Genomic DNA, 13,724 nt, shown 5'->3' with positions numbered 1-13,724 from the left:
GACATAATGCTATAGAATGAGTAAGTGCCATCATACAATTTGTGGATTACAGAAGTACCTGCAAGGCTGTCTTGACTGTTCCCTTTTCCACAGCGGAGGTGTTAGTTTTATTAGTCATAGACCGCGTGGAAGACAGAGGTGAAGAGGCAAGAGTTTTGTTATTTTTAGAGGACAGTTTCTCAGTGGAAAGTCTATTCTGGACCCCAACTGGTTGCGATTTGCGGGCAATTGGTTTTGGTGGTGGAACGTTGTCATACAGATCAGTGGTGTCACTGGAAACCTCCTCATACCAGAGAGTACTAGTGTTAGTGCTGAAAACCTCCTGTTCCTGTGATGCAACATAGAGCAAGCTTCAGAAGTTAGAGGCAAAAGCATGCAGACAAATGCAGTGCTTATAAATTGACAAAGCACATACTGGAAATATATCCAAAGCATAAAACGCTAAAAGACCATGGCTCATATTCTTTATGTACAGTATCTATCAGCATAGTTTGTTATTCAGTGCATGAATTATGAGGAAAAATATCATATTACCAAAATAAAATTTGGTCACAATTTCACCTGTGCAATCAGTGTTGACATTAAGAGTGGTGATAAGGACAATTTGTTACAGTGTAATCTTAAATAGCGCTAATAGTATGAGATAGTATTCAAATTTAGAACCATCAAATTCAGAAGTCTTTTTGCATGGCTTTGAATACACATGTATGGCTGTAAAGCTTGTTATCTGGGTGGCAAAAGACACAAAGTAACAAATACAGCACAGAACCTCCACACTAAAACACCCATATTTTATGAACATGCAATCAGAAACTAATTCTAAATGCTGTTGAACTATCTCTGGGAGTTATTGAAGCAAACAAATGTCAGAGAAAGATGATATCTTTATCCAATATGCTGTTCAAAATACTCCATGACTGTTTGTTCAATTCAGATCATTCATAGAACGTCACTATATGACAAAGTTATATGGATCGAAGAGAATAACTCAACTGCAGTGACAAGCATTTAATGGCCTCAGTACTTTGCCAAACTCTACAGGGCTTAGTCACAATATAATAATAGACTTGCCAGTGCCTCAGCTCATTAAGTTATTCAGAACATTTGATAATAAATTATCTTGTAATTCTAATTCACATGCTTTGCTCTCTTAGTTTACAGTATGTTTGAGCTCTTGATGAGGGTATTATAATTAAGTCACTCCCAGCCAAACTATGTTTTCTATTTGGTTAAAATTGTTGTAAATTATTCACTTTCTATTAGATATTATATGCATTCTTGATACAAAGCAAATTCCAATTGGTAATTGGGAGGATTAAAGTAAGGCATTTGATTGCGTCACTTATAGTAGGTTGATTCAGAAGATAAAGATGCATAGGATCCAGGGTGAATTGCAAGTTTGGATTCAGAACTGGCTTGCCCATGGAAGACAGAGAGTAGGGATGGAAGACTGTTATTCTGGCTAGAGGTCTGTGACCAGTGGTGTTCCCCAAGGATCAGTGTCGGGGCCTCTGTTGTTTGTGATATATACCAATGATTTGGATGAAATGTAGATGGGTGGATTAGCAAATTTGCAGATGACACCAAGATTGGTGGAGTTGTGGACAGTGTAAAGGACCATCAAAGAATACAGCGGGACCATTTAGATTAGTGACTGATTATTTTTCATACCTGGGTGTTAAAATTACCAAGAAACACAAGGACTTATTTAAAGTGAACTTTTTACATTTAATTAATTACGTTAAACGATTATTTACTAAATGGTCCCCATTCTTTTTTTCATTGATTGGCCGAATTAATGCAGTTAAGATGAATATTTTACCAAAATTTTTGTATCTATCTCAGGCGATTCCAACTTTCATTTCAAAATCCTTTTTTGACACTATTGATTCCAAAATTCTTTCATATATATGGCAGAATAAAAACCCAAGGTTAAGTAAGAAATATTTATGAAGATTAAAAAAAGATGGTGGTATGGCTTTGCCTAATTTTAGATTTTACTATTGGGCAATTAATATTAGATACTTAATTTTCTGGGGACAAGATTTAGATGCAACTCATTGTCCCTGTTGGTTACACCTTGAGTGTGAATCAGTGCAAGGATTTTCATTAGTTTCTATTTTTAGGAGCTTCATTCCCTTTTGCACTTACTAAATTGAGTAAACAAGTGACTAATCCAATAGTTAAACATACAATACGGATATGGTTTCAATTTTGTAAATTTTTTGGATTGAATAAATTTAATTTATCAAGTCCTATTCAATCTAATTTTTTCTTTCAACTATCTAGAATTGACTCAGCCTTTTCCTTATGGAGAATGAAGGGTATAACATGTTTTCGAGATTTATTCATAGATAACTGTTTTTTATCTTTTGAACAGTTGTCTAATGAACACAATCTGCCTAGATCACATTTTTTTTCGATATTTACAGATTAGATATTTTTTAAAAGTTACTTTACCTTCTTTTCTGACACCATATAAAATAGAAATTATGGAAAAAAATTAGGTTTGAATCCTTATAAGAAGGGCCTGATAGCAATAATTTAAGATCGGATTATGAAAATACGTTCAGAGGAACTTGATAAAATTAAGAATGAATGGGAAAGAGAACTCCAGATACTTTTACCTACAGAGACATGGAAGAAAATTCTTCAATTAGTTAATACATCTTCTATGTGTGCTGGATACTCTTTGATACAGTTTAAGGTGGTTCACAGGACCCATATGTCCAAGGACAAATTAGCTCGTTTTTATCATCATATAAATCCTATATGTGACAGATGTAATTCATAGGTGGCTTCCCTGACACATATGTTTTGGTCCTGTCCCCTTTTGGAAAAATATTGGAAAGATATTTTTAACATTATTTCATCTGTATTGAATATTGATTTACAACCTCATCCTATTACTGCAATTTTTGGGTTACCAATGATGGAATCTCGCCATTTATCTGCTTCTGCTTGTCGTATGATCGCCTTTGTCACATTAATGGCCAAGTGATCCATTTTGTTCAAATGGAAGGATCCAATATCTCCCACCACTTTTCAGTGGTTTTCTCAAACTATAGCATGCTTAAACTTAGAAAAAATTAGGAGTGGTACTGTTGATCCTTTGCTTAAATTTGAGGAAGTTTGGAGTCCATTTATTCAATATTTCCATATGATATAAGCTGACCTTTCTCAGATCCCTTTCAATAACCCTTGAATGCAGAGGAGCGGAGTTGACAACACAGTAATTTTTTTTTCTTTTTAATTGAAGAATTATCAGTCCAGTTTTTTTGAAGTTTTTGTTTTTTTTTGGTTTATTATCAATATTTCTTTTGATTTGGGGGTTCTTCTTTCATATAATTAAATTTCATTTCTTTTCAATCTTTCCTTCTGTATTTGTTCACTTAATAAGAGAACGGGAGGTCTAGATTACTTTTTTTACTCCTTGTGATTATACATTTTAACTGTTATGGTTGCTATCCTGATCTCTTAGCACCATATGTATAATTACTAATGTTATATATATTATTTTGTACTAATTTGAAAATTAATAAAAAGATTGAAAGAGAAAGAAAGAATACAGTGGGATATAGATAAGTTACTGATATGGGCAGAGAGGTGGCAGATGGAGTTTAATCCAGGTAGATGTGAGATGTTGCACTTTGGGAGGTCAAATGAAAGGAGAAAGTATACAGTTAATAGTAGGCCCCTTAATAGCATTGCGGTACGGAGGGATCTTAGGGTCCAGGTCCATAGTTCACTGAAAGTGTCTACGCAAGTGGATAAGGTGGTAAAGAAAGCATATGGCATGCTTGCCTTCCTTGGTAGGGGTGTTGCATATAAGAGTAAGGAAGTCATACTGCAGCTATGTAAAACTTTAGTCAGACTGCACTTGAAGTATTGTGTGAAGTTCTGGTCGCCCTGTTAAAGGAAGAATGTGGAGACTGTGGAGAGGGTGCAGAAGAGATTTACCAGGATGCTACCTGGATTAGAGGGTATGAGCTATAAGGAAAGGTTGGACAAACTTGGGTTGTTCTCTCTAGAGCGTCGGACACTGAGGTGAGACCTGATGGAGATTTTTTAAATTATGAGAGACATAGATAGGGTAGACAGTCAGGATCTTTTCCCCAGGGTAGAAATGTCAAACACCAGAGGACATGCTTTATAGGTTAGAGGGGCGAAGTTTAAAGCCGACTTGAGGGGCAAGTTTTTCACACAGAGAGTGGCAGGTGCCTGGAATGGGTTACCAGGGGTAGTAGTGGAAGCAGGCAGTTTGGTAGAGCTCAAGAGGCTTTTAGACAGACACATGAATATGAAGGGAATGGAGGGATATGGATGATCCACAGGAGGAGGACATTTAGTACAAATTGGCATCAAGGTTGGCACAACATTGTGGGCCGAATGGTCTGTCCAGTGCTGTACTGTTCTAGGTTTCATGTAAAAAGCAGTCACCCTGAGGGGGGTAGGAATCTGAAACTCACTGTCTGAAGGAGTAAGGGAAGCAGATGCCCTGATCATTTGAGTACTTGGATGTGTACTTGAAAACTGTCACCTGCAGAGCTATAAAGTCCAGGGTGGAAGGTAGTATCAAGTTCAGCAGCTCCTTTTTGACTGATACAGACACAAAGGCCCTAATGGCTTCCTTCGGTGTGTTAAGTATTCTATGAAACTCCTTACTTACTGCATTATTTTTAGGGTCCATTGGACCATTGGGAAAATGAAAGTTCTCAGAAGGATTAAAAAAATAAGTTTCATGCCTGAACACAAGAAATGAAAATGCAGAGGCAATACTCCAGGTTTAGTGAATTAGTTTCTTTGCACTGATTGTTTTAATTTTGTTCATAAGACTATCAAGGACATGGTACTAATTCAAATGCCTTACTGTTCCATTTAGGCAAGGTACATCATCGTAATGAAGAGAGATTCCACGAGGACATGCATATCCATTAGTGATGTTGCCGCCATATCTGTTTGGCGATATTGAGCGTCTATGTAATAAACTGAAAAGATAAAAAGTTATCGGTGAAAGATAGTAAGCATTTAGAGTTGAAAATTATAGAATCTTACTTCATCAAAAGAGGTAGCAATTTGCCCCAAAATTCCTCTGTTGGCTCTTTTAAAGAATTATCCAATTACCACCACTTTCCCTTCCTCTTTTGCTATAGCCATAGTTTTGTTGTATATATCCAATTCCATTTTGCAAGCTACCATTGAATCTGCAGTATGTTCCAGATTATAACACGTCAGGGCATAAAATATAAATTTTCCTTTTTTCCCTTCCAATCCTTTAGCCAGTAATCAAATTTATCAATTCTCCCACTAGCATATTGAAAATTCAACTTATTTTGATTATTTTTAAGTTTGCCTTAAACCTACTCTGAGAAGAGCAAAACCCAGCTTCTGCAGTCTCTCCGCATAACGAACAGCATTAAACAGAAAAAGCTATAAATCCCTATTATCCTCACTACCATTCTGTGCACATAAGTAAATTGGCTCAAAACATCCATAGAAGTGCCAGTAGGGGACTGGGAAATTTTCCAGCTCAAGTTGACCTGGGGTTAGACCTACTTAAAGTCCAGTGAGCCCAATCATTTGAATGGAGAGACTGAATGCCAGAGAGAAATCCAAGTACAATGTACTTTTACACAAAACACTGGAAGAACTCAACAGGTCAAGCAGCATCTATGGAGGGAAATGGACATTCGACACTTCAGGTGGCCTTTCATCTGGGCTTCATCTGATCTTGACCAAAATGTCGACTGTCCACTTCCCTTCATAGATGCTGCCTGATCTGCTGAGTTCCTCCATCGTTTTGCATTTGTAATCTCTTGTGTCTGCAATTTACATTTACATGTTTTTGAATTAATGGAATCAATTTAAATGCATATAATTGTATTTGTGTTTTCTCGAGTTTTATGTGTATTTTAAATTTTAATAATTCAACAAAGTATTATTATGTTTAACTTTTAATAATTTTATAAATGTTTGTAAATTCCAGAGACCTTCACAAACATGCAATCTCTTTGACGGTTTTGACAGCTTATGTGTCTAGGAGATGCTTACAGAGCAGTATGGCAATTCTGGAGTGGGGGCCTGTCACTTATGATTGTGAAAAGCTTTACAGAGCAGTGGGGGATTGACGTACATGTGGCAGTTCTGTGCCAGGTAAGACAGTGTTCATTGGGCATGTTATTGGTGAGCTTGGGTGGTTTGCCTTTCAGTGTAAGATCTGGGCCATTAATTAACACACTCATTATTTAGTCATTAAAAATGAAGGCCAATAGATAACAAATACAATAATAATCTGCCCAAGTTTACATAACAATGTTATTAGCTGTATTACAACAACAATGTTTTCCTTTTTTAATTTTTTTCAGAAGTCAATTATTTATGATCAAAATATCTTCTTACTTGAAGCATTGTTTTGCAGTCTGTATAACACTAGATGTTGTTTCTACATCAATGTAATCATAATGCAGGGCTGCTGGATCTGTGGAAGAACCAGTTTCAGATAGCAAAATGCCAAGCCACCTTCCCAGCTCCTCTCCAGAAGAGGTCTGCAAAAACAAAATGGTGAAAATCTAGTGGTAGTATATCAGACATGATCAATGCAAATAATTCCTTTTATTTGGAAAAAAGATATGTTTACAATAGCTTCAGTTTTTGGGAACCTTTTTTCCCTTTAAGCAATGCCTTGTGTTCAGCTCAGCTTTTACAGCTTTGAAGATATGCATTCCCTCACTGATAGAGTATCTAAAGGAATAACTTTAAAAATGTGACAGAGAAATATAAATGAGCTTTGCTCCAGCCATGTGACATTTAGTTTGATTGCTGGAGATGTAACATTAACTTGCTGATACAACCATTATATAGAATCAGTGACCCACATTTATAAAGAGCTTTTAATGTTAAAATATGTCAGGAAGCACTTTACATTGACTATAAGAGGTGTGAAGGAAAAGGACGGAGAAGTTGGATACTGATGTCAAATAACAGTAGAACTGAAGATATATGAAAGGTTGGTTGTGGGGTGGGGGACTCTTGAGAATTTTGGAAAGGAGGTAAGCACACTGGAGGGATTAATGGATATAGCAAGTGGGTTTCAGAAGGCAACTAAAGGGAACGGGTTGATGTGCGAAAGTCCGAGTTGGAGAACCAAAATGAAACGGAGAAATTACAAGGATAGAGAAAGCAGAAGTCATATGGGTGGGACCAGACGTGGAGAGATTTAAAGAAAAGCATTCTGACCTTCATTTTATGCACCAAAAGACAGGAAAACAATTTAGATTAATAAGGTCAAAGATGATAGGTTAGGAAGAGAAATTGTGCACCCTAAATTGATCTTAGAAAAACATTAAAGTTTATGTATCATTAAAGATCTGAGCAATGAGGACTTTTGAGAAAGTAAGTCTAGATGAAGAAATAGAGCTTCAGCAAGAGTGTATGAGCGAGAAGTGCAGAGGTGAGCAATATTTTTGGTGGAAGTAAGTGGTCTGATGATAGATATGATGTGAAACCAGAAAATCTGCATTGGGTCGAACAATGCACTGTTTAGTTCAGCCTGAGCAAATTGATTGAGAATAGAGTGGAATAGAATTTAAGACAGGAACAGAATGAGCAATTTGGTTTTCTGATGTTGGAGAAAATGTTGATTTATTGAACAGTCTCACAACAGACAGAAATGATAGAGAGTAGAGTTCACTGTAAGAAAACAGTTGATAATATGATGATATGATGGAAAGGCAACACTTGGACGAGGAAGGGAAAAGATAGGGGTAGGCAGAATATTACAGATAAACATAAGGATAGTCCAAGTAATCCATTATTATGCAGGATGTGGTTAAAGAGAGAAAAACATTATTATGCTTAATCAAATCAAAAATTTCTCCCAGTGAATGGGCACTAATTGCTTCTTCACGTTATACTTCTTGGTCTTAAGGGATTGTACTGGGGAGCTAGCAGAGATGTAACATTTAAAAAGAATTGAAAAATCCAATTTTGATTTTAATCCCTAGTTCTGCTATTAAGACGAGGAAAACAAACAAGCTTGCAACTGATACAAGTGTGTGATTTATCATTTCATTTGCCTGATGTCCAATTATGATCCTGAATGGGCAGTTGTAAAATAAACCTGTATCAGTTATATATTCTCATTTGTTTGATTTCTGTTGTACAGTTTTACTCTTTCAAATTCACCTGTACTATAAAGGTGAAACAGCTCATCAAATTATCAGCATTGTGTTAATCTTAACATTAAAAATTATAGTCAAGTTTGAATTAAATACGCACAGTCTAAATACTAAGTGTGAATTACTGTCCAATATTAGTGAATATCAAGCATTAATGCTGCAACTGGCTCTAACTTCAAAGTGAATGAGTATCCCAAGGAGAATATGAAGTTCACTGGACTAAGGTGCAATACAATATAAAATCTAAGCAGGAGCTTTGATGGTAATGAGACATTTGCAAGCCACAAGCCCCTATTTTTGGAGTTATTTATTTAAAGTCCATTATCATCAGCTGTTTCCTCTGGTTTCTTTATCCTTGCAGTGGATTTGGAGAATTTTAGGGAGACCGCATTACTATTATCTCTCCACTGCTCTAGGTAGTCCAAGTCTCAGAAGAGTATAGAAGGACAGGGATCTCTTGTGCCAAAGGTGAGATCTTGATCTTCAAATATCCACAGAACACTACAGCACAGAAAACAGGCCATCCGGCCCTTCTAGTCTGTGCCGAAACGGTATTCCACTGGTCCCATATACCTGCACCCAGTCCATAACCCTCTAGACCTCTCCCGTCCATGTATCTATCCAATTTATTCTTAAGACTCAAGAGTGAGCCCGCATTAACTACATCAGATGGCAGCGTGTTCCATACTCCCACCACTCTTTGAGTGAAGTTCCCCCTAAAGTTCCCCCTAAACTTTTCCCCCTTCACCCTAAAGCCATGTCCTCTCGTACTTAACTCGCCTAATCTAGGTGGAAAGAGCCTACTCACATTAACTCTGTCTATACTCCTCATAATTTTGTAAACTTCTATCAAATCTCCCCTCATTCTTCTGTGCTCCAAGGAATGAAGTCCTAACCTGTTTAATCTTTCCCTGTAACTCAACTCCCGAAGACCCGGCAACATTCTAGTAAATCTCCTCTGCACTCTTTCAATCTTACAAATATCCTTCCTATAGTTAGGTGAACAGAACTGCACACAATACTCCATATTTGGCCTCACCAATGTCTTATACAACCTCACCATAACATCCCAACTCCTATACTCAATACTTTGATTTAAGAATGACAGGATGCCAAAAGCCTTCTTTACAACCCTGTCTACCTGCGATGCCACTTTCAGGGAATTATGTATCTGAACTCCCAGATCCCTTTGTTCCTCTGCACTCCTCAGTGCCCTACCATTTACTGTGTATGTCCTACCTTGATTTGTCCTTCCAAAATGCAACACCTCACACTAGTCTGCATTAAATTCCATCTGCCATTTTCTGGCCCATTCTTCCAGTTGGTTCAGATCCCTCTGAAAGCTTTGAAAGCCTTCCTCGCTGTCCACTACACCTCCAATCTTAGTGACATCAGCAAACTTGCTGATCCAATTTACCACATTATCATCTAGATCATTGATACAGACAACAAACAACAATGGCCCCAGCACAGATCCCTGAGGCACACCACTAGTCACAGGCCTCCAGTCTGAGAAACAATCATCCACTACCACTCTCTGTCTTCTCCCACACAGCCAATTTCAAATCCAGTTTACAACCTTTCCATGGATACCTAGTGTCTGAATCTTCTGAACTACCCTCCCATGTGGGACCTTGTCAAAGGCCTTACTAAAGTCCATGTAGACAACATCCACAGCCTTTCCTTCATCTACTTTCTTGGTAACCTCCTCAAAAAACTCTACAAAATTCGTTAAACATGATCTACCACACACAAACTCAGTGCTGACTATCCTTAATCAGCCCTTGGCTGTCCAAATACTTGTATATCCGATCTCTCAGAACACCTTCCAATAATTTACCCACTACTGATGTCAGGCTCACTGGCCTGTACTTACCTGGTTTACTTTTAGATCCTTTTTTAAACAATGGAACAACATGAGCTACCCTCCAGTCCTCCGGCACCGCACCCGTGGCTAAGGACATTTTAAATATATCTGCCAGGGCCCCTGCAATTTCTACACTAGTCTCTCTCAAGGTCTGAGGAAATATCTTATCAGGCCCGGTGGATTTATCTACCTTTATTCACTGTAAAGCAGCAAGCACCTCCTCCTCTTTAATCTCTATATGTTCCATGACACTACTGCTTGTTTCCCTTCCTTCCATATCCACTGTGCCAGTTTCCTGAGTAAATACTGAGTAAAGAAACTGTTTAAGATCTCCCCCATCTCCTGAGGCTCCACACATAGAAGACCACTCTGATCTTCTAGGGGACCAATTTTGTCCCTTACTATCCTTTTATTCTTAATGTAGAAACCCTTCAGGTTTACCTTCACATTATCTGCCAAAGCAACCTCATGTCTTCTTTTTGCCTTCCTGATTTCCTTTTTTAGTATTTTCTTAATTTTTCTATACTCTTCAAGTACCTTGTTTGTTCCTAGTTGCCTATACCTGCTATACACCTCTCTCTTTTTCTTAACCAGATCGCTGATATCCCTTGAAAATCAAGGTTCCCTATGCTTTTTAACTTTGCCTTTAATCCTGGCAGGAACATGCAAACTCTGCGCTCTCAAAATTTCACTTTTGAAGGCCTTCCACTTACTGAACACATTCTTGCCAGAAAACAACTTATCCCAATCCACTCTTCCTAGATCCTTTCTCATTTCCACAAAATTGGCTTTTCTCCAATTTAGAACCTCAACTTGAGGACCAGACCTGTCGTTATCCATAATTAACTTGAAACTAATGACATTATGGTCACTGGACCCAAAATGCTCACTATATAAAATATTGAAAATATTGAGAGGAATAGATAGAGTAGACAGTCAGCGCCTCCTTCCCAGGGCACCAATGCTCAAGATGAGAGGTCATGGCTTTAAGGTTATGGGTGGGAGGTTCAGGGGAGATGTCAGAGGGAGGTTTTTCAGCCAAAGAGTGGTTGGTGCATGGAATGTACTGCCTGGGGTGGTGGTGGAGGCAGATACATTGAACAGGTTCAAGAGCTTGTTGGATAGGCATATGGAAGAACGTGAGATAGAGGGATATGCGGGAGGAAGGGGTTAGGTAGTGTGAGCGTGGTCTGATGGACTGCACGACACGGTGGGCCGAAGGGCCTGTTTTGTGCTGTATGGTTCTATGGTTCTATGGTTTACACATACTTCTGTCACCTGACCCACCTGGTTCCCTAATAGGAGATCAAGTATTGCATTCTCTCTTGTTGGTACCTCTATATATTGATTTAGAAAACTTTCCTGAACACATTTGACAAATTCCAAGCCATCCAGCCCTTTCACAGTGTGGGAGTCCCAGTCAATATGTGGAAAGTTAAAATCCCCTACTATTACAGCTTTCTGTTTCTTACATCGGTCTACTATCTCACTACAGATTTGTTCCTCCAATTCTCTCTGACTATTGGGTGGTCTATAATACGACCCTATTAGTGTGGCCACACCTTTCCTGTTCTTCAGCTCCACCCATATAGCCTCTGTAGACGAGCCCTTCGGGCCGTCCTGTCTACGCACAGCTGTGATATTTTCCCTGACTAGTAATGCCACTCCTCCCCCTTTCATCCCTCCCCCTCTATCATGCCTGAAACAATGGAATCCATTAAGCTGCCAGTCCTGCCCTTCCTGCACCCAAGTCTCACTAATAGCAATAATGTTGTAGTCCCACTTGCTAATCCACACCCTAAACTCATCCGCCTTACCTACAATACTTCTTGCATTGAAATAGATGCACCTGAGAACATTTCTATCACATACAAACCTTTGATTTCTGTCGATATTTGCAGTCCTCGCGTGACCTCTTTCCTCCTCCACCTCACTATCTGCTCTAATACTCTGGTTCCCCTCCCCCTGCAAATCTAGTTTAAACCCCCCGGAGCAGCACCAGCAAACCTACCCGCAGGAATGTTAGCCCTTTTCCTCAAAGGCATTGAAGAAGATGGTGAACTTTATCACTGATATCTGTCTTTATTAACATGTGGCTCTTGAGATATGATCTCAAGATATTGGGATATTGGATGGGTCTATGTTTTCCAGCGTAGTAATGTCAACCCTTATTGTTGAAGGGTGGTGTTAGACAAAGGGGGAAAGGTGGTAGATGACCTTTAGTTTGCAGATGAGTTAGCTAAGGATTGGAGCTTGGACTGCATGTGACCACACAGAGAAATTCACCTGCAGCAATCTCCCAGTGACTGAAGAGTTGCTCCCCAAATTGCAGTGTAGATTTTGTCCATCCAGAGACATGATGAACATGAGCTACACCATGCAATAACTCCAGGAGAAATAATAGGGAGCAGTACCAACTTCTGTATATGGCCTTTTTTTGGGAAGGACTGTGGAATATCCCCTCATTAAGGGAACCTTGATTAACAAAGGAAATTGGAGGTCTGATCAGGGAAAAGAAGAAAATATATGATAGGTACAGGAAATTGGTATCAAACAAACCCTTTGAGGTTTATAGGGGATATAGAAAAGAACTTAAGGAATGAGGAGGATGAAATGAAAACCCAGTATTCAACACTGGGTATCCCAGTATTTTCAATGAATACATATTTGCAGTCTTTGGTTGCAACCACTGGATGGCAGACCAGAATAACAGGTCAGCTTGCTGCAGTTCAATAAAGCACAGAATCAGCAATTCAACAAAACATATCCAAAAACAGTAGTCCAACTAGATAATGAATAGACAAGATTTACTTTTCATGATGTCAATAAAAAGGGCAATCAATAGATTTGACATCACCAATTTTACACTTTCAAAACAGAAAGTTCCATCCTCTACCTTTTCAAGTTTTGGCATGCTATTCCAAAACATAAACTTTTCGGAGCAATTTTCCTCTGTGGTAGTACAGCTACACAATGGAAAAAGGCCACTGATCCAATGATTAGATAATGATATTTACCCTCCATATTCCCAATCACAATTAACTACCTAGTTCTCTTTTCCCTTCAGCCCCTTTTCCTTGATTAACTATCCCAACCTAATCTAACCTTGAATGTTGACATTGTTTATACCTCAAACATTAGCCCCTGGCAGTGAATTGCAGAGCCTCACAGCTTTTTGTAAAAGAATGTAAATATCTTACATTTATTCTATGCATAAGTATCCCTCTTCTCGACTCCTCAGGTTCTGGAATCAGATTATTTCTACCTTCCTAGCTCATCGTTTTGTAATTTTAAACACTTCTGTTATAATTGCTCTGTGATCTAAACACTTCTATTGAGAAAACCCTAATCCTTGAAGCTAGGCTTCCAAGTTTGATCAATACATCTAAAACATTTTCAATCTCAAATTCTGACTACACCTTTTAGGAGTATTATTTTAAAAGAATTCTTGCTGAATGGAAAAAGCTAATTTAATTTAGTAGCTTAATGTTACTGCAAGGTTAATGGATATCATTTGGTATTGTCATAATATTAATAAAAGATTAGGTGGAAAATGTGTTAACAGTGGTATATAAATTTAACAGATTTGATCTTAAATGTATGTTCTGAAAGCTATTTAGCTGGCTACTGCGCTAGTGTAATATTTTCCACATTAAGTGGAAATTAAAATCAGCATTCTT

General features: G+C 38.2%; 1 protein-coding gene across 2 annotated transcripts in view; it reads right to left on the bottom strand.

Moving 5' to 3' along the window:
• afap1 (actin filament associated protein 1) overlaps positions 1–13,724 on the bottom strand; it is a 232,885-nt gene that overhangs the window by 26,959 nt on the left and 192,202 nt on the right. The window contains exons 11-13 of one of the 2 annotated variants that reach the window (XM_052009986.1): positions 6,400–6,545; positions 4,871–4,988; positions 59–328 (exon numbers count right to left, since the gene is read on the bottom strand). In XM_052009986.1, the coding sequence (XP_051865946.1) occupies positions 59–328; positions 4,871–4,988; positions 6,400–6,545 (534 nt within the window). The remainder of the gene's footprint in view (positions 1–58; positions 329–4,870; positions 4,989–6,399; positions 6,546–13,724) is intronic. The other variant, XM_052009989.1, reaches the window with a different exon arrangement.

The sequence above is a fragment of the Pristis pectinata genome, chromosome 2, assembly GCF_009764475.1.
Source record: "Pristis pectinata isolate sPriPec2 chromosome 2, sPriPec2.1.pri, whole genome shotgun sequence".
NCBI lineage: Eukaryota > Metazoa > Chordata > Chondrichthyes > Rhinopristiformes > Pristidae > Pristis > Pristis pectinata.
Note: the sequence above shows the minus strand (reverse complement) of the source record. Positions and strands in the feature narration are given on the sequence as shown.